This window comes from Peromyscus eremicus, chromosome 9, assembly GCF_949786415.1.
Source record: "Peromyscus eremicus chromosome 9, PerEre_H2_v1, whole genome shotgun sequence".
NCBI lineage: Eukaryota > Metazoa > Chordata > Mammalia > Rodentia > Cricetidae > Peromyscus > Peromyscus eremicus.
The window spans coordinates 2,544,535-2,560,877 of record NC_081425.1 but is presented as its reverse complement, the minus strand read 5'-3'; the positions used below and the strand labels follow the sequence as shown (position 1 = coordinate 2,560,877).

General features: G+C 46.6%; 1 protein-coding gene across 1 annotated transcript in view; it reads left to right on the top strand.

Moving 5' to 3' along the window:
* Positions 1 to 1,081: 1,081 nt before the first annotated feature.
* Clybl (citramalyl-CoA lyase) overlaps positions 1,082 to 16,343 on the top strand; it is a 203,667-nt gene continuing 188,405 nt past the window's right edge. The window contains exon 1 of the mRNA XM_059273169.1: positions 1,082 to 1,171. Coding sequence (XP_059129152.1) covers positions 1,116 to 1,171 — 56 coding nt within the window. The 5' untranslated portion in view covers positions 1,082 to 1,115. The remainder of the gene's footprint in view (positions 1,172 to 16,343) is intronic.

Sequence of the window (16,343 nt, the reverse complement as noted above, 5' to 3'; positions counted from 1 at the left end):
CGACTTTTACCCTCCCTACACCCTCCTCTTTCAAAGCTGCGCCCGACCCTCTGACCCTCTCAGGTGCAAAAAATTGCAATATTATCTCGTGTGCGTGTAACCGAAGCTTTGGGTGATTTTAGGAGACCTGAGAAATGAAAACTCAGGAGACTTCCAGAACTGTGTTTTATTCTTGGATGGCCGTAGAGACGTGTGTATCCGGAGACAAGGCCTGCCTGCTCAGACGCTTAGTACAAAATATCGTCGTGTAAATTAGAGATGGGATGAGTGTTCCAGATACCTCCTTTGCCTCAAGCTCCATTATGGCTGAAAGGGGCACAGGCTGGGCCGCCAGGGAGTCAGGAAAGTGGGGTGGTCCTTATGGATGTGGGCTGGAGGCCTGAGTGGGTGTGGGGGCCGCACAGAGGGGTTGAGCAGTCCGCCCTGTTGGTATCACACACAAAGCCATAACTCTGTCCTGCCGATATTTGGCATCCCTGTTCCCATTCTGGCGGCACAGGGCTCCTCGGGTCCAACTAATTTTGAATCCAGCTTCCCACAGCGTTTAGGGCACCATTGGACTAGGGAAGACCGGCCTGTGGGCACGGCCGGAACCCTAAGCTTCTCTCGGCTTCTGGAAGCTCCGCAGGCAGAGTGGAGGGTCGGGTGTGAGTCCCCAGCCCGCACTACCCTGCGCCTTTCCAGGTAGCCCACCTGCTTTGACCGCTCGTAGCTCGCTCACCGCCGCAGGCTCACCCACTGTTTAAAAAAAAACAAAATCCCTCGGAAATCTGAATCTGTTCTGCCTAAAAAAATCCAAGTTTTCCTAACTCGCTTCAGAAGCGCGGCGAGAGGGACTCCCCAAAGTCTCCACACAAAGAGTGCGGTGAGAAAGAAAGAGGGACCGGAGGCACAGAGGAGCAGAGGAGGGGCGTGGCCCGCGGGGCGGAGCGTGGCCCGCGGGGGCGTGGCGGGGCCCGCGGGGGCGTGGCGGGGCCCGCGGGGGCGTGGCGTTCGGAAGACTGGCGGCGCAGCGGGGCGGGGCTGCAGAGGCGGGGCGGGGCTAAGACTGATGGGCGTGTCCGACTCCGGCTGGGGCGGGGCGGCGGCGGGGCGGGGCGGATCACTTCGGGAAGATGGCGCTGTGTGTGCTGCGGAACGCCGTACGCGGAGCGGCGGCGCTGCCCAGGCTGTGAGTTCAGGTCCCCAGTCCCCGCCGCGCGGTGAAGGCGGTGGCCAGGGCGGTCCCTTGAGCCTGCAAGGGCACTGTAGCCCGCAGCCTCTGTGCCTTCCGCGCTTGACCTCTGCCAAGGTCGCTGCGGCTCTGCCTCCCAGTGGGAGGGCTTTGTATGGGCCCGGTCATTGGGTACTAATGTTGCCGGATTGGCAGGGCTGTCAGCCGTTGGCACATAACGCGCCAAGCTTTCCAGGGACGCTCTGGAGTAGCTGAGACGCTCGCTTACTGGGCGATAACACACCTGATTCCTATGTGAAGCACAGTGGTTCCCAAATGTTTGGTCTCTGTACCCACTTACCCACCTAAAGATGATTGAGGGTCCCAAAGAGCTTTTGCCAAAATTTGTTCATGAAAAACAGACTTTTTAGATGAAAAGAGCATAATGGCTTTATATATTTTGAAATTTTCTTTGGTTTAACATGAGAGTCTCATGTCACCAGCTTTGGAGTAAATATTGGAAAGGAATTCCAGAACTTGGGAAGGAGAGGCAGGAGGACGCAGGTTCGAGGCTACGCTTGTCTACATAGCAAGTTGGAGGCCAGATTTGGTCTACACAGCAATACTAGTTGGTAAAAGATCAGTAGACTGTCACAATCAGGGACCTCGTGTGTCAAGGAATTCCATTTTGAGAACTGCTGATGTGATGCTTGCCCATTTGCGAATTACACATCTCCTGTGGTTTCCTTAGAAGAAGTAGGGTGTCCTGTTTATGATGCGGAACAGGATCGGAAAGCCCAAGTGACTGTCAAAGTCCCACGGAGTGGTGAAGCCAAGGTTCTTGATCTAGAGATTTTACATCTTTTGTCTTGTGCTTCAAAATTCACCCCTGACCCATGGCAGGACCCGCATGGTCTTAGGCACCCCACTTTCTCCATTACTTGTGGCTTTGTACCCTGGCTCAGGAAATCACTCCTGGAACCAGAGTGGTACCTAGAAGAGTGTGGTCCCAGGCCTGCCTAGAGGTTCCTTTTCTGAGAAAGGGCCAGCCTCTATGGTTTGTCCAACACTGACCACACAGTCACCACTTCTAATAGACTTGGAGCTTAATGTGAAATGCTTTTTACTTCCTCTCCATATCACGTATCTGCATCTCTACCAAGCGTACCAGGCTTTACCAAGCCCAGTTGTGTGAAATCAGTGTGGGTCCTGGTGAACACATTCGAGTAAGTGAAATGCTATGTGCCATGCCTTAATTTCTATGTCTGTTGAATTGAACTTTAGCTTCGGACCAGTGGGCCACTTCTGATGGTTTTTTCCTTATTTTTAGAGCTTCTGAACCATTGTTGGGCAGGCAGGGGCCATTCTAGACCTCCAGTCTCGATCCCTGTTCCTCACCCGCCACCATTTGCCCTATTGAGTTCTAGGCTGTCTTGTTATCCGTGCTGTTGACTATGGCCATGCTGGATGCGAATAAATTACCCCACTTTCAAGGAAGGGGGCATAACTCACTTGACAGAGCCAAGACCTGTAGATGGGAATGTGAATACACACAGACACACACAATCACACATACCACACATACATCACACCACACACACATACCTCACATACACACACATCACACATATGCCACACACACACACACACACACACACACACACACACATCATACATACACCACACACATGCAAGCACACACACACACATACCTCACATGCACACACATCACACATATGCCACACACACACACACACATCATACATACACCACACCCACCACACACATGCAAGCACACGCACACACAATCACACACACCACACACACATCATACCACACACATACCTCACATACACACACCACACATATGCCACACACACATGCAAGCACACATAGACACTCACACATCACACATAGAAGCACACATACACACATACAAGCACACGCACACATCACACACCACACACACAATCTATAAAAATTGTTATATAAAAGCTGGGCAGTGGTGGCACATGCCTTTAATCCCAGCATTTGGGAGGCAGAGGTGGGTCTCTATGAGTTCAAGGCCAGCCTGGTCTACAGAGTGAGATCCAGAACAGCCAGAACTACTCAGAGAAACCATGTCTTGAAAAACAAAAAACAAAAAAGTTGGTATGTAGAACCATCTGTAACCATTTATCAAGCTACACATGTGTTCTTATGATGTCTCTAGCTCTCATGCATCCCTACAGGGACCAGTGTAGCCACTTCCCCAGACTTGTTTTAAATCACCACTCCTGCTGTCCACCATGCATTCACTTAATTGTTCAAGCCTAACGAGCATCTGCTGCGTTATCAGAATTGTCGCCACGCCCCGTTGGGAAGGGTCCATCCACTAGAGGATGGTGCTCCTCTTTTCTCCACTCACTTCTAGAGTTACTTAGGTCAGCACCTTTTTCTTCAGCAGCTCTCTTGTGTGCATTTGTGTATGGTTGGGTGCTTTTTCAGGTACCCTCTACAGATGATTTAGTTTTTATGTTTACTTTATTTATTGTGTTTGTGGGTGGAGGTCAGAGGACAACTTTCAGGAGTTGATTCTCTTCCACCATAGGCTCCAGGGTTAAAAGTCAGGTTGTCAAGCCCATGTAACATATAACTTTTCCTGCTGATCCATCTCATTTAGAATGTCATAAAATTGGAACCATGTGGTGTACAGTGTTTTTAGATTGGATTTTTTTAACTTAATAATGTGCATGTAACATTCCTTCATGTCTCTCGTGACTTAATAACTCATTTCTTTTTACTGCCAAGTAATATTCCATTGTATAGCTATACCACAAGCTAAATCACAGAATGTGATTTATACATTCTGCTGTGGAAGGACATTTTTTTGCTTCTAGTTTTTGTTGATTATGCATAAGCCTTCACTATATATTCATGTACAGGTTTGTATAGACATAATTACCGAGGACTGTGACTGTTGAATTGTTTGAGAAGATTGTGGTTAGCTATGTAAGAAAATCCATAGTCGCCGCACAGTGTAGGAGAGTCCTGCAGCTTCGCAGTCGCCATTGTCCTTGTTGGCTGAAGAGCATTCAGCTGCTCTAATGGGCGTGCAGAGGCGGTATCTTGTTTTCAGTTTGTTTGAACTTGAAATCCCCTCAGATGATGCTGTGGTAGTTCGAGTGAGAATCGTCCCCATGGGCTCATATATTTTAACGCATGGTCCCCAGCTGGTGCAGCAGTTGGGGACGATCAGGAGATGTGGCCTGTGGAGGAGGTGTGTCACGGGTCACACTTGTGTGCCCCCTTCCAAGTGCTGATTTGCCATCTCTGTAGATTCTCCGTAGATTTGTCCAACTGCTTTGCCGAGTTCTGAGCCTGGTTGTTGTGATTCTGTGACATAATAAGAAATGTGTATTTGGTTTCTGTCCCTGTTTCCTGGAACAGAGCCCTAAGCCGCTAGACTTTGAGTGTCTGGGGGCCCTACCTGGTTTCAGGGTGTGGACCTTCTCAGAAAACCCACAGCGTGATTGGAGGTCTTGAACTTTAAAGCAAGCCTGTGCTGGTGAGTGTGTTTCATCAGCTTGACACAGCTTGAGTTTTCTGAGAAGAGAGAACCACAACTATCTCCACACGATCGGCCTGTAGGCAAGCCTGTGGGCATTTTTTTTTAAAGATTTATTTATTTATTATGTATACAGTGTTCTGTCTGCACACATCCCTGCAGGCCAGAAGAGGGCACCAGATCTCATTACAGGTGGTTGTGAGCCACCATGTGGTTGCTGGGAATTGAACTCGGGACCTCTGGAAGAGCAGCCAGTGCTTTTAACCTCTGAGCCATCTCTCCAGCCCCAGGCATTTTCTTAACTAACAATTGATGTGGGCTAGGTGGCGCCACCCTGGGCAGGTAGTCCTGAGTTGTATAAGAAAGCTGTCTGAACAATCCAGGTGGAGCAAGCCAGTGAACTGGTGCCTTTCCTCCATGGCCTCTGCTCCAGTTCCTGCCTTGAGTTCCTTCAGTGATGCAGTGTGACATGAGAGTTGTAAGTGGAAATAAACCCTTTCATCCCCCAAGCTGCTTTTGGTTATGGTATTTTATCACTGCAGTATAAACCCTAAATAAAGCCCATGGGAAATGTATCACCCCAACCTCTGGGGAGAGGAGATGGGGGTGAAGATTGAGTTGATTCTAAGTAACCAGTGAGGTAATCAATCATGTCTGTGTAAGGATGCTTCCATCAAAATCCAAAGGCCAGGGTTTGGAAAGCATTCAGGTTGCTGAACACATGCAGCTTTCTGGAGGGAGGTGTGCTTAGAGAGGGCATAGCCGCCCTGCCTCTCCCCCACACCCTGCCCTGTGCATCCTTCCATCTGGCTGTTCATCTGTATCCTTTAGAACGTCTCTTATAGTAACCAGTTTCCAAGAGTTCTGTGAGCTATTGTAGAAATGAATCAAATCTAAAGAGCAGAACCTTATGAACCCCTGACTTACGGCCAATCAGTTAGAAACGCAAGACAAACACACATAGCTTTTGTTTGTATCTGAAGTAGGGGCAGCCATGAGGGACTGAGCCCTAGATGTGTGGGGTCTGGTGCTTACTAGCTCTAGCTGGAAAATGTCGGAGTTGAGTTAAAGGATATGGAGGTGGTGTCTGCAGGAGAGGGGATTTGCTGTGTATGTGGGGAGCCTCTCTCCCCCGTGAAGTTGAATGAGCCTGAGAGAGAAGGACACCTTGGTCAGTCTTGTCCTGCAGGCTATCTGCTTGCTGTTCAGTTTTCACATTGTTGGTGTATATCAGCTACTGGTCCTTTATCAGATTTGTATTGTGGAAATATTTTCTCCAGTCTGTGGCTTTTCTCATCATTTTCTTAAGAGTGTATTTCAAAGAGAAAAGAAAATCTAGTTTTAATGAAGTCCAGCTTATCATTTGTGGATCTTGAGTTCCCCCTCCCCTGTCCTTTCTTTTGGAAGGCCAACAGTGTCGTGTACCCATGACCCCTTCAGTTGTTCTAGCCAGGTCAACAGTGTTGTGTATCCATGACCCCTTCAGTTGTTCTAGCCAGGTCAACAGTGTTGTGTACCCATGACTCCTTCAGCTGTTCTAGCCAGGTCAACAGTGTTGTGTACCCATGACCCCTTCAGTTGTTCTAGCCAGGTCAACAGTGTTGTGTACCCATGACTCCTTCAGCTGTTCTAGCCAGGTCAACAGTGTTGTGTACCCATGACTCCTTCAGCTGTTCTAGCCAGGTCAACAGTGTTGTGTATCCATGACCCCTTCAGCTGTTCTAGCCAGGTCAACAGTGTTGTGTACCCATGACCCCTTCAGCTGTTCTAGCCAGGTCAACAGTGTTGTGTACCCATGACTCCTTCAGCTGTTCTAGCCAGGTCAACAGTGTTGTGTACCCATGGCCCCTTCAGCTGTTCTAGCCAGTTTGTTGAGGAAAACCGTCCTTGCTCCTTCGTGCACCATTAGTTGGTAGCATCTGGTTAGTCCTTTCTGGGCTCTCTACCCCATTATTTGACCATGCTTCTGTCATTTTGTAGACACCACACTCTCTTCAAACTGTCTTGTCTGGTGTGTTGTGATGGCTCTTCTGGGCCCTTTGCTTTTCTACATAAACCAGAATTCTTTTGTTATACCACGGACTAACCTGCTGGGATTTCGTCAGTATTGCATGAGTTCATACAGTAAATCGGAGGAATTAACACTTTAAGAATCTTGAGTCTTGAGATTGGAGAGATGGTTCAGCAATTAAGAACACTTGCTGCTCTTGCAGAGGACCCGGGTTAATTCCCAGCACCTAGTGGTAGCTCACAACCACTCCAATTCCAGGGGATACGATGCCCTCTCTGGCCCTGTTGGGCACTGCACACATGATGCATAGATATACGTGCAGGCAAAGCATTTATACACATAAGATAAAAATGGCTCACTTTTAAAAATGGAGAGATGTGCACGTGTGTGCATATCCAGTTTTCCATTTTAGCCATCGTGATGGTAGAGTTTGTAGTTATGGGATGGGTGGCCGTCAGCACTGTTTGTTCAGAGCACTCTCTGTTGCCCATCCCTGCTAAGTGGTGACTGCTCTGTGTCTCAGCATCTGTCTAATCTGGATGCATTTGTAAGTGTCCAGCTCTTGGTTGTGGCTTCCTTTACTTAGCATAACACTTTGAGGCCTTACCCATGCTGCAGTGCACCAGAACTTTGTTTGTATAGGCGGTCACATGCTGCTAAATGTGTGTTACCATTTACATCTTCATGGGTCTAATCTGCTTTTGACTTACACTACTTCACTCAAGGAGATACGGAAATGTTACTTATTGTTCACCATTTTAGAAGTGGTGGGACCTGGGAGAGTGGAGCCAATAAATGAGGCTAACTAAAATCAGCTTTATTCAGAGCATCAGACGATTTTATACTTTGAGGATTAAGTAGAGTCACATGAGTAAAGTGTACAATCACAAGGATAAGCTGCACATGGCAAAAACATGTTTTTCCATAGTGGCATATAAACAATAACCAGTTATATTTGGTAATCTGAAGTAAACTCACTCCTATCCGCTCACATTCCAAGAAAAATTCTGTGTTTTGTTGATACTGAGGTTACAAAACTCTTGTTTGGGGATTTTCTCACAGGCACTTTGGATTCTCCCCGGACTCTGTTCTTGGACGGTGTTCCAGCGACTTTTACGTATCTGTCTTTGTTTTTCTCCTTTTCCTGCCATCATTGTGTGTGTGTGTGTGTGTGTGTGTGTGTGTGTGTGTGTGTGTGTTACAAACTCAGTGATACATTGTTGTAATTTATATAAGTTTATGTATTTTATTTTCATTACTTGTTTAGTTTTTGAGACAAGGTCTTACTATGTGACTCTGGCTGGCCTAGAACTCAGTATGTAGCCCACGTTGACCCTGAATTCACAGAGACTAGCCTGCCTTTGCCTCCCAAGAGTTGTGTACTACCACACCAGGCCAGAAATGTGGGTTTAGATGATGCAGAGAGAAAGCTGGGATATGCTGGGCTCCTTGGGAGAGGGGCTCTTGGTATGTCTGATGAATTTTATTAAGGGGAAAGAGTTGCTAATTGTAAAGCAAAACTCCTTTGCGGCCACTAAAAACAGCTGTGGTGTGTTCGGCATAGTTTACTTGTTTTTCTACACTTTCCTCTTGTTCTCAACAGGTTAAGTTTAGAATTTTATTAGGTAATAAAGATATTATAGAGGAAATGGTATTTGTGTTTTCATATAGGTCACTTGGGTATGGATATAAATCCACTGCCATCCAAGCAGGTTCGATCTATTTCATGTTGCTTTTATAGGTTGTTGCTGTGGCTTAAATTTGTCCCTCGAAGTCATGTGTTGGGAATGAAGTCCCCAAAGCAATGGTGTTAAGAGTGGGACTTTAAGAGGTAATTAGGTCATGATGGTTCTGCCCCATGAATGGACTGATGCTATATTACAGGCGTGTGCGCATGACCGAGAGCGGCTTTGTTATAATGTCAGTCTGGGAATGGGAATGGAGCTCAGCTGGGAGAGTACTTGCCGCACATGTATGAAGTCCTGGGTTCAATCTCCAACGTTACATAAACTGACCATGGTGGTGCACATTGTAATACCAGTGCTCTGGAGGTGGAGGAAGGAGGATCAGAAGTTCAAGGTCATTCTTAGCATACAGTGAGTTCAAGGCCAGCCTGGCCGACATAAAATCCTGTTTCTAAATATCTAGATAGATAGTGTTAATAGATAAATAATACATAAATAAGTGAATGTGAGTCAGCTTCCCCTACCCCACCCCTTTGTTTCTGCAGCTCTGGGGATCAAGCTTAGGACATCGGGCATCAGGCATAGGAGGCAAGTGCCTCCGCCTGGCCCAGCCTGGCCAACCTCCTCACTGCTGCTCCTTCTGCCATGGAATGATCCTCAAGAAGGCACTCGAGAGATAATTGTTGGTCTTCCTGGCTTCTAGAAATGTGAGGAAAATTATATTTCATTTTCCTTCTTTTTCATTTTTGAGACAAGGTCTCACTAAGATCGGCCTTTCATTTGTGATCTCTGGCTTAGACTCCTAAGGCACATGCTGGATTACATGCATGGGCCACAACACCCAGCAATAACGAACTTTTCTGTGAATGACCCACTTTGTGGCATTGGTATAACAACACAAAATGGACTAAGACACTTAATTAAATAACTTTCTCAAATGATTCAGTTAATAAATGGGCCGCAGAGTTGAGCTTCCTTCCTTTCTCATCTCCCTCCCACCAGGTTTAGAGAAATGTTTATTATTTATTTTTATTTTTTTTGTTCCTATTTTAGGATATTAACCTAATAATATAGATACTTTAGTGATGTTCTCTGTTGCCCCACATTACACACACATACACATAGACACAGACACACACAGATACTGACACAGACACACATAGACACTGACACAGACACATACACATAGACACAGACACACACAGATACACACACATACATAGACACAGACACACGCAGACACTGACACACATAGACATAGACACACACACAGACACACACACAGACACACAGACACACACAGACACACACACACACACGGGGGCTTTGCTCCTAAGCCATTGCCCCAGCCCATCCTTTAGAACTTTCCTCCTGATTTCTGTAGAAAACAGACTATCATGTATTGCATGTGTGCATGCGTGTGCATATAACCACAGTTGTTCATTTAGTCTGTTCTCAAGTTTTCTTTCTTGGAAAATGCAGGGGTAAACATCCCTGTCTTCAGCTCTGACATGTAAACTGGCAGGTTCCAAGCCTGTGCTCTTTGCAGCCTTTGGGGCCTGCTGTCAAATCGCCTCTAGAAGGGGGTGTTGTCCTCCGGACCGCAGGCTGCCCTGAGGAGCTTCCCTGCCCCTCTCCCTCAGATGAGCAGGCCCATACTTGGTAAGATAACCCACTGTCTTGTGGGTTACAACACTGGCAGTGGCAGCATACAGAGAACCCTGCCCTCTGGCTGTCAGCCTCGCTGGCACCCTGACCTACCAGGCATCTACCCAGGAGGCCATGTCTTACTCTTAGGCAGACTTTTGAGCTCCACAGAGGTGCCCATTAGTAAATAAGGAGCCGAAAGTCAATGTCTCAATGGTTTTAATAAGCACTCTGCATGCTGCTGGAGTGGCTGCAGGACACTTCAGATAATGTTTTACAGAACCTTCGGGTACTGGAAATTTTAAATGACAACAATCACTTCCCGCTTATCCCACTGCCCCTCCGTGGGATTTAATTTATTCATTTAATTTATTCATTTTCTAAGAGTTACAATTCTTGTTTTGTTTTGTTTGTTTTTGGTTTTGAGACAGAGTCACACAATGTAGTGCTGACTGGCCTGTAGACTGGGCTAGCCTCAAACTCACAGGGATCTCCTGCCTCCCAAGTGCTGAGAAGCAAGTTATATACTACCACACCTGGCAAAGTACAGTTCTATTTATTTGTATGTATCTGTGTGAATGCATGTGTATGGGTGCCAATGGCAGAGTCCAGGTGTAGAGGTCAGAGGTTAACCCTTGGGAGTCAGTTCTTTCTTCCCACCATGTACATTCTAGGGATTGAACTCAGGCCATCAAGCTTGGAGGCAAGCAAGCATGTTTATGTACTCACCATCTTGATGGGTTTCTCTTTTTAAATAGTATTTCAAAAGTTGTGTGTGTGTGTGTTTGTGGTGTGTATATCTCTGTGTGTTTATGTGTGTGTGTGTGTGTGTGTGTATGTGTGGTGTGTATGTCTGTGTGTGTGATGTGTGTCTGTCTGTGTCTGTGTATGTGGTTTGTGTCTGTGTGTGGTGTGTCTGTGTATGTGATGTCTGTGTATGTGATGTGTGTGTGTGAATGTGTGTGTGTGCACCTGAACATCTACTTGTGTGGAGATTAGAGGATAATCTTCAGGAGTTGATTCTGTCCTTCCATGTGGGTTGGTGGGGGCAGTGGATTCAGGTCATCAGGCTTGGCATAAATCCCTTTATCTGAGAGCCATCTTACAGCTCAAGTCACAGTTTAGTTGAAGACTGCATTCCATATTTAACTCACAGTTCAAATTGAGGCGCCAAACGTCTGCAATCTCAGCATTGGGAAGGTAGGAACAGGTCAGGAGTTCCAGATCAGCCTAGCTGCAGAGTGAGCTTGAGGCAAGCTTGGGCTGCATGAGGTCCTGTCTCAGAAAACAAACAACAAAACAAAACAGTTCTATGTTTCTAAAAACGGCTTCTTTCCCCTTTAATACGGGCTCTCTGTAGACCTTTGAAATGTTTAGATGTATATGGGTCATTAAAACATTGCCACAGACACATATTTTATTGCTTTGGTTAGAAGGAATAGAGGCTTGTGTAAGGGTGTGTTAACGTCTCTTGTCTTCTTATCTAATCTCTCACTGGCCTTTGTGAGAAGCCTAACTTGCCCACCTTAGTTTTGGGTCCAAATTAAAAGTTTAACATGAAAAATGAAGTCCCCAGCCCCCATGCCTCGTGTAGCTCATCCCTGAGACACTGGAGGGCGCTCTAGCAACGGGAGATGTAGCCGGTCTCTGCAGACCGCGCCCTCGCAAACCGGCTGCTTTTCTTAAGATGGGGAAGGGGTTTTTCTGTTTGTTCTTTAAGACAAATGAAAGACACATGGAGGAGAGAGGAATATGTCTACACTGGCCTGCAAATGGTCTGCTTAAATTTAAGCCTTAAAATTTGATAAGAGACTTAAGTCGCACGGTACTCCGGGTACCGCTTGACCTTCCCTCTCCCCGTCCTGGGCTACCCCGCTGTGCCGTGTGCCAGCCTGGGGCATTTCGCTCCTTAGGTCTTAGCTCAGGCGTCACCAATCAGGGAGGACATAGCCCCGCAGCCCAGCACCCTCAGCAGCTGCCTCTGTACCATCTCTCTATCCTGCCTAGCTTTCGCCGTCACTTCCTCTCCCAGAAATACCAGGTGTTTGTTTCTTGATTGTCTGTTTGACCTCCCTCCAGGCCACAAATATTTACAACATCAGGGCTGTGGCCAGCTTATTCTGTTGCTTTTAAAACCCCCGAAACTACAAAACTCGACGTTCCATTGTTAGGAAAGGAACTGCAAGGTTAGGCATGTAGTTGAGTTGGAGTGCTTGCGTGGTGTGCACAGAGCTGCGGGTTTGATCTCCAGCACCGTAGAAACCCAGCATGGTGTCGCATCTCAGTGGAGGCAAGAGAAGTTCTCATGCTCAGCTAAATAATGAATTGGAAGCTAGCCTGGGCTACCTGAGACCCTGGAGAGAGAGGGGGAGATAGTGATAAAAGAAAAAAAGGAAGGAATTACTGCCGTCAAGTAAGAGAACTTTGGAGAATTCACAAATTTAGACATATACAATGGTCTTTTGAGCTTCTAGTTATTTTGGTCTAGTTGAGCCCAGTTTGGCCAGAGTTTGAAAACAATAATACCAGGGTGTGGTGGCACATGACTTTAATCCCAGCACTTGGGAGACATAGGGAGCACTCTGAGTTCGAGGACAGCCTGGTCTACAAAATGAGTTCCAGAACAACCAAGGGTACACAGAGATAACCTGTCTCAAAACAACAAAAAAACAACAAACAAAAAGATAATAATAATATAATAAAAATGCTAGATACGGCTCACATCTATAGTCCCAGTGTCCTAGGGGAAGATGGGGGTGAAAGCAGGAGAAGGGAACAGGAGCATGAAGTCCAACTCTGAACAGCATGGCCTACCTACATCCACACAACAAATAAAAGTCCTTTAAAAATGTAGTGTGAGGGGAGACAGGGCTTGGATCTAGGAGGAGTTAGGGGGAGGACTGGGTATGAATATGATCAAAATACAGTCTATGAAATTTTCAAAGAATTAATTAAAATATATATGCAAAAAGAAATGGAGGAGGGAGTGAAACATGACTGAAGAAAGACCTGACATTGACCTCTGGTCTGCACACACCTGTGCACACGCACACACATATGAATGTGCACACAATCATCTACACATAACACACACACACACACAAAAGCAAGAAAAAAAGAGGAATTGGATGGCCTAAATTATTATTATTTGGAAACAGAGTCTCATGTAACCCTGGCCATCCTGGAACTCACTACATAAACCAGGCTGGTCTTGAAATCACAGAGAGCTACCTGTCTCTGCTTCCCAAGGTGCTAGGATTAAAGGTGTGTACTATTACTCAAGGTAAGATTTTATTTTTTTCATTTATTTTATTTATTTATTTAATTTCTTTCTTTCTTTCTTTCTTTCTTTCTTTCTTTCTTTCTTTCTTTCTTTCTTTCTTTATTTATTTATTTATTTATTTATGTTTGAGGTAGAGTTTCTCTGTGTAGCTTTGGAGCCTGTCCTGGAACTCATTCTGTAGACCAGGCTGGCCTCGAACTCACACAGATCTGTCTGGCTCTTCCTCCCGAGTGCTGGGATTAAAGGCTTGTGCCACTATCGCCCGGCTTATTTTTTATTTTATTTATTTTCTTTCTTTTTTTTTAAGATTTATTTATTTATTTATTATGTATACAGTATTCTGTCTGCACGCATCCCTGCAGGCCAGAAGAGGGCACCAGATCTCATTACAGATGGTTGTGAGCCACCATGTGGGTGCTGGGAATTGAACTCAGGACCTCTGGAAGAGCAGTCGGTACTCTTAACCTCTGAGCCATCTCTCCAGCCCCAAGATCTTATTTTTTAAGATCCATTTATTTGCTGGGTATTGTGGTGCATGTCTTCAATCCCAGTACTCAGAAGGCAGAGGCAAGTGGACCTCTGAGTTTAAAGCCACCTGGTCTACAGAGTGAATTCCAGAGCAGCTAGGGTTACACAGAAAAACCCTGTTTAAAAAAAGAACTACCACCTTTAATCCCAGCACTCGGGAGGCAGAGCCAGGCGGATCTCAGTGAGTTCAAGGCCAGCCTGGACTACAGAGCGAGATCCAGGACGGGCACCAAAACTACACAGAGAAACCCTGTCTCGAAAAAACAAAAACAAACAAACAAAACCCAAATAAATAAATAAAAAGATTCATTTATTTTATGTGTGTGAGTGTTTTGCCCAGTGTATGTCTGTACACCATGTATATGCAGTGTGCTCATGGAGGCCAGAAGAGAGTGTCAGATCCCCTGGAACTAGAGTTAAAGACAGCTGTGAGTGACCCAACATGGATGTTAGGAATGGACTCTGGGTTTCTACAAGTGTTGTTAATTTCTGAAGCCATCTCAGTCCTTGGATACCTGATTTTTTTGTCTCTTCCTACTCCCCCACCCCCTGTCCTGTCTACCTTCCTTGCCCTTCTAGCACCCCTAAGCTGGCCCACAGAGCTCTCACAGCCCATACTTGTTCTGGGTCCTGCAGTTACCAAGAATGACCGCAGAGTGTTGGTATTGGAGATGTAGACCTCCCCACGTGTGTGAGGGTCTCAGAGGCAAAGCTGTAGCCAGTCAAGAGACGATCTTTCACAGAGAGAGAACTCTGTGGTAACCCCTGGCCCTCATCTCATCCTCCGGGGAGAGGTTTAGGATGTGAGTTTGGATCACCAGGTCTACCCATGTGAGGCAGGAACATCAGGGGTTTAGTGAGTGGTCTGGGGACATGCCTGTTACTGTGGACCATGTAGAAGCCTTTCCCTGCAACTTCTCTACACTCCTCTTTGATAAGCATACTTTAAAAATCCTCTTCCTCCTGCTCCCCCACCTCCTGTGTGTAGGGGTCTGGTGGGGTGTCTCACCTTGTACCCACTCATCTAACACATGCAGCCATCCAACCACCCACTCCTCAGGGCACACTCAGCAATCCTACCACACACTCTTCAGGACACACACAGTTATCCAACCACACACTCATCGTGGCACACAAAGCTCTTACCCTGCTTTGCTCACACTCTCCCTGTCTTCAAATTGTGTTCATCTTTCAGGGCCGGTTGCCTCTTGCTGCCCTCTCCTGGCGGCCTGTCTTCCTTGGACCTCTCAGGTGGTAGCCATGTTTCCAGCCTTCACAGGCCAGCCCTCCTCCGTTGGCTCATACTGCCTCTCCTCTGATGTGCTAAGGTTATGTGTGACCCTCAGTTCCCTTTTCTGCGCACACCTTACCTGTTGCCATCACGTACCAACTCAGTTTGTTATTCATAGAGCCAATTATCCCCAATTTTGTGGCTCAGAACACCGCAAAAATTGTACTGCGGAGATCAGAAGCCTGACAGAGACAGAAAGGGCTCGACCCTGAGTATCTACAGGGTTGTGTACCAAGAGGAGACGCTCCTTCCTCCTCCAGCTTGAGGGGCCACCAGCTTCCTTCTTGAAAGCCAGCAAAGTAGAGTGAATTGCCTCACTGTAGTCTCTGGTTCTCACTTCTGCCCCACTCCTTCACTGCGATTGTGTTGGGCCCCTGGCTCATCCAGACTGATGTCCCCAGCTGAGCTCCAGGAGTCTCTCCTTTCATCCCACTCTTTCACATAACCTTAAGTATCCACGGGTTCTGGGGATTCGGGCATAGATGTCTTAGAGGAATTCTGCCCATTCACCTACAATCCTGGTTCAGGTTTGAGCTCTTGGGTGTGACTGCCCAATTGGCTGTTTTTTTTTTGGTTTTTTTTTTTTTTTTAACCTTCCTCATGTCCTCCGATGCTACCCAGCACCTGCATAGGTATCAGGATAATACTGTGACTGGAGAGATGGATTAGAGGTTAAGAGCTCACACTGCTCAACACATCTACCTGTGTAGCTAGAGTTTTCCTGCCTTGCCCACAGTCAGGACAAATCTCTGTCACCCGCCAGTCCCACAGTCGCTCAGACCCAACCAAGTAAACACAGAGACTTATATTGCTTACAAACTGTATCGGGGACTATAGGGGTCCAGCCCCTCGATAGTCCCCTCTCAGGGTCCGGGAAGAATCTACAACCAGCTGATAATTAATCTTTGATGAAAAGAAGTGAATCTATGTAATTCCTTCATCTAGCTCTGCCCCTTCTAGGTTCTCATCCATCTAGTTCTTTTGCCTATCAGCTCCTCTCCCATCTCCTTCTCTCTCATCTGGCTCTTCCTCATCTTGTTCTTCCCCATCTGGCTCTTCCTCATCTCCCATCTGGTTCCTCTAGTATTCTCTTCTAGCCCTTCAATCTAGTTCTTCCCCATCTCAGTTTGTTCCTCTCAAGTTCTTACCCATCTAGTTCTTCCATTCTCTTTTCTCTTCTCCCTCCTGTGCCCTGGAA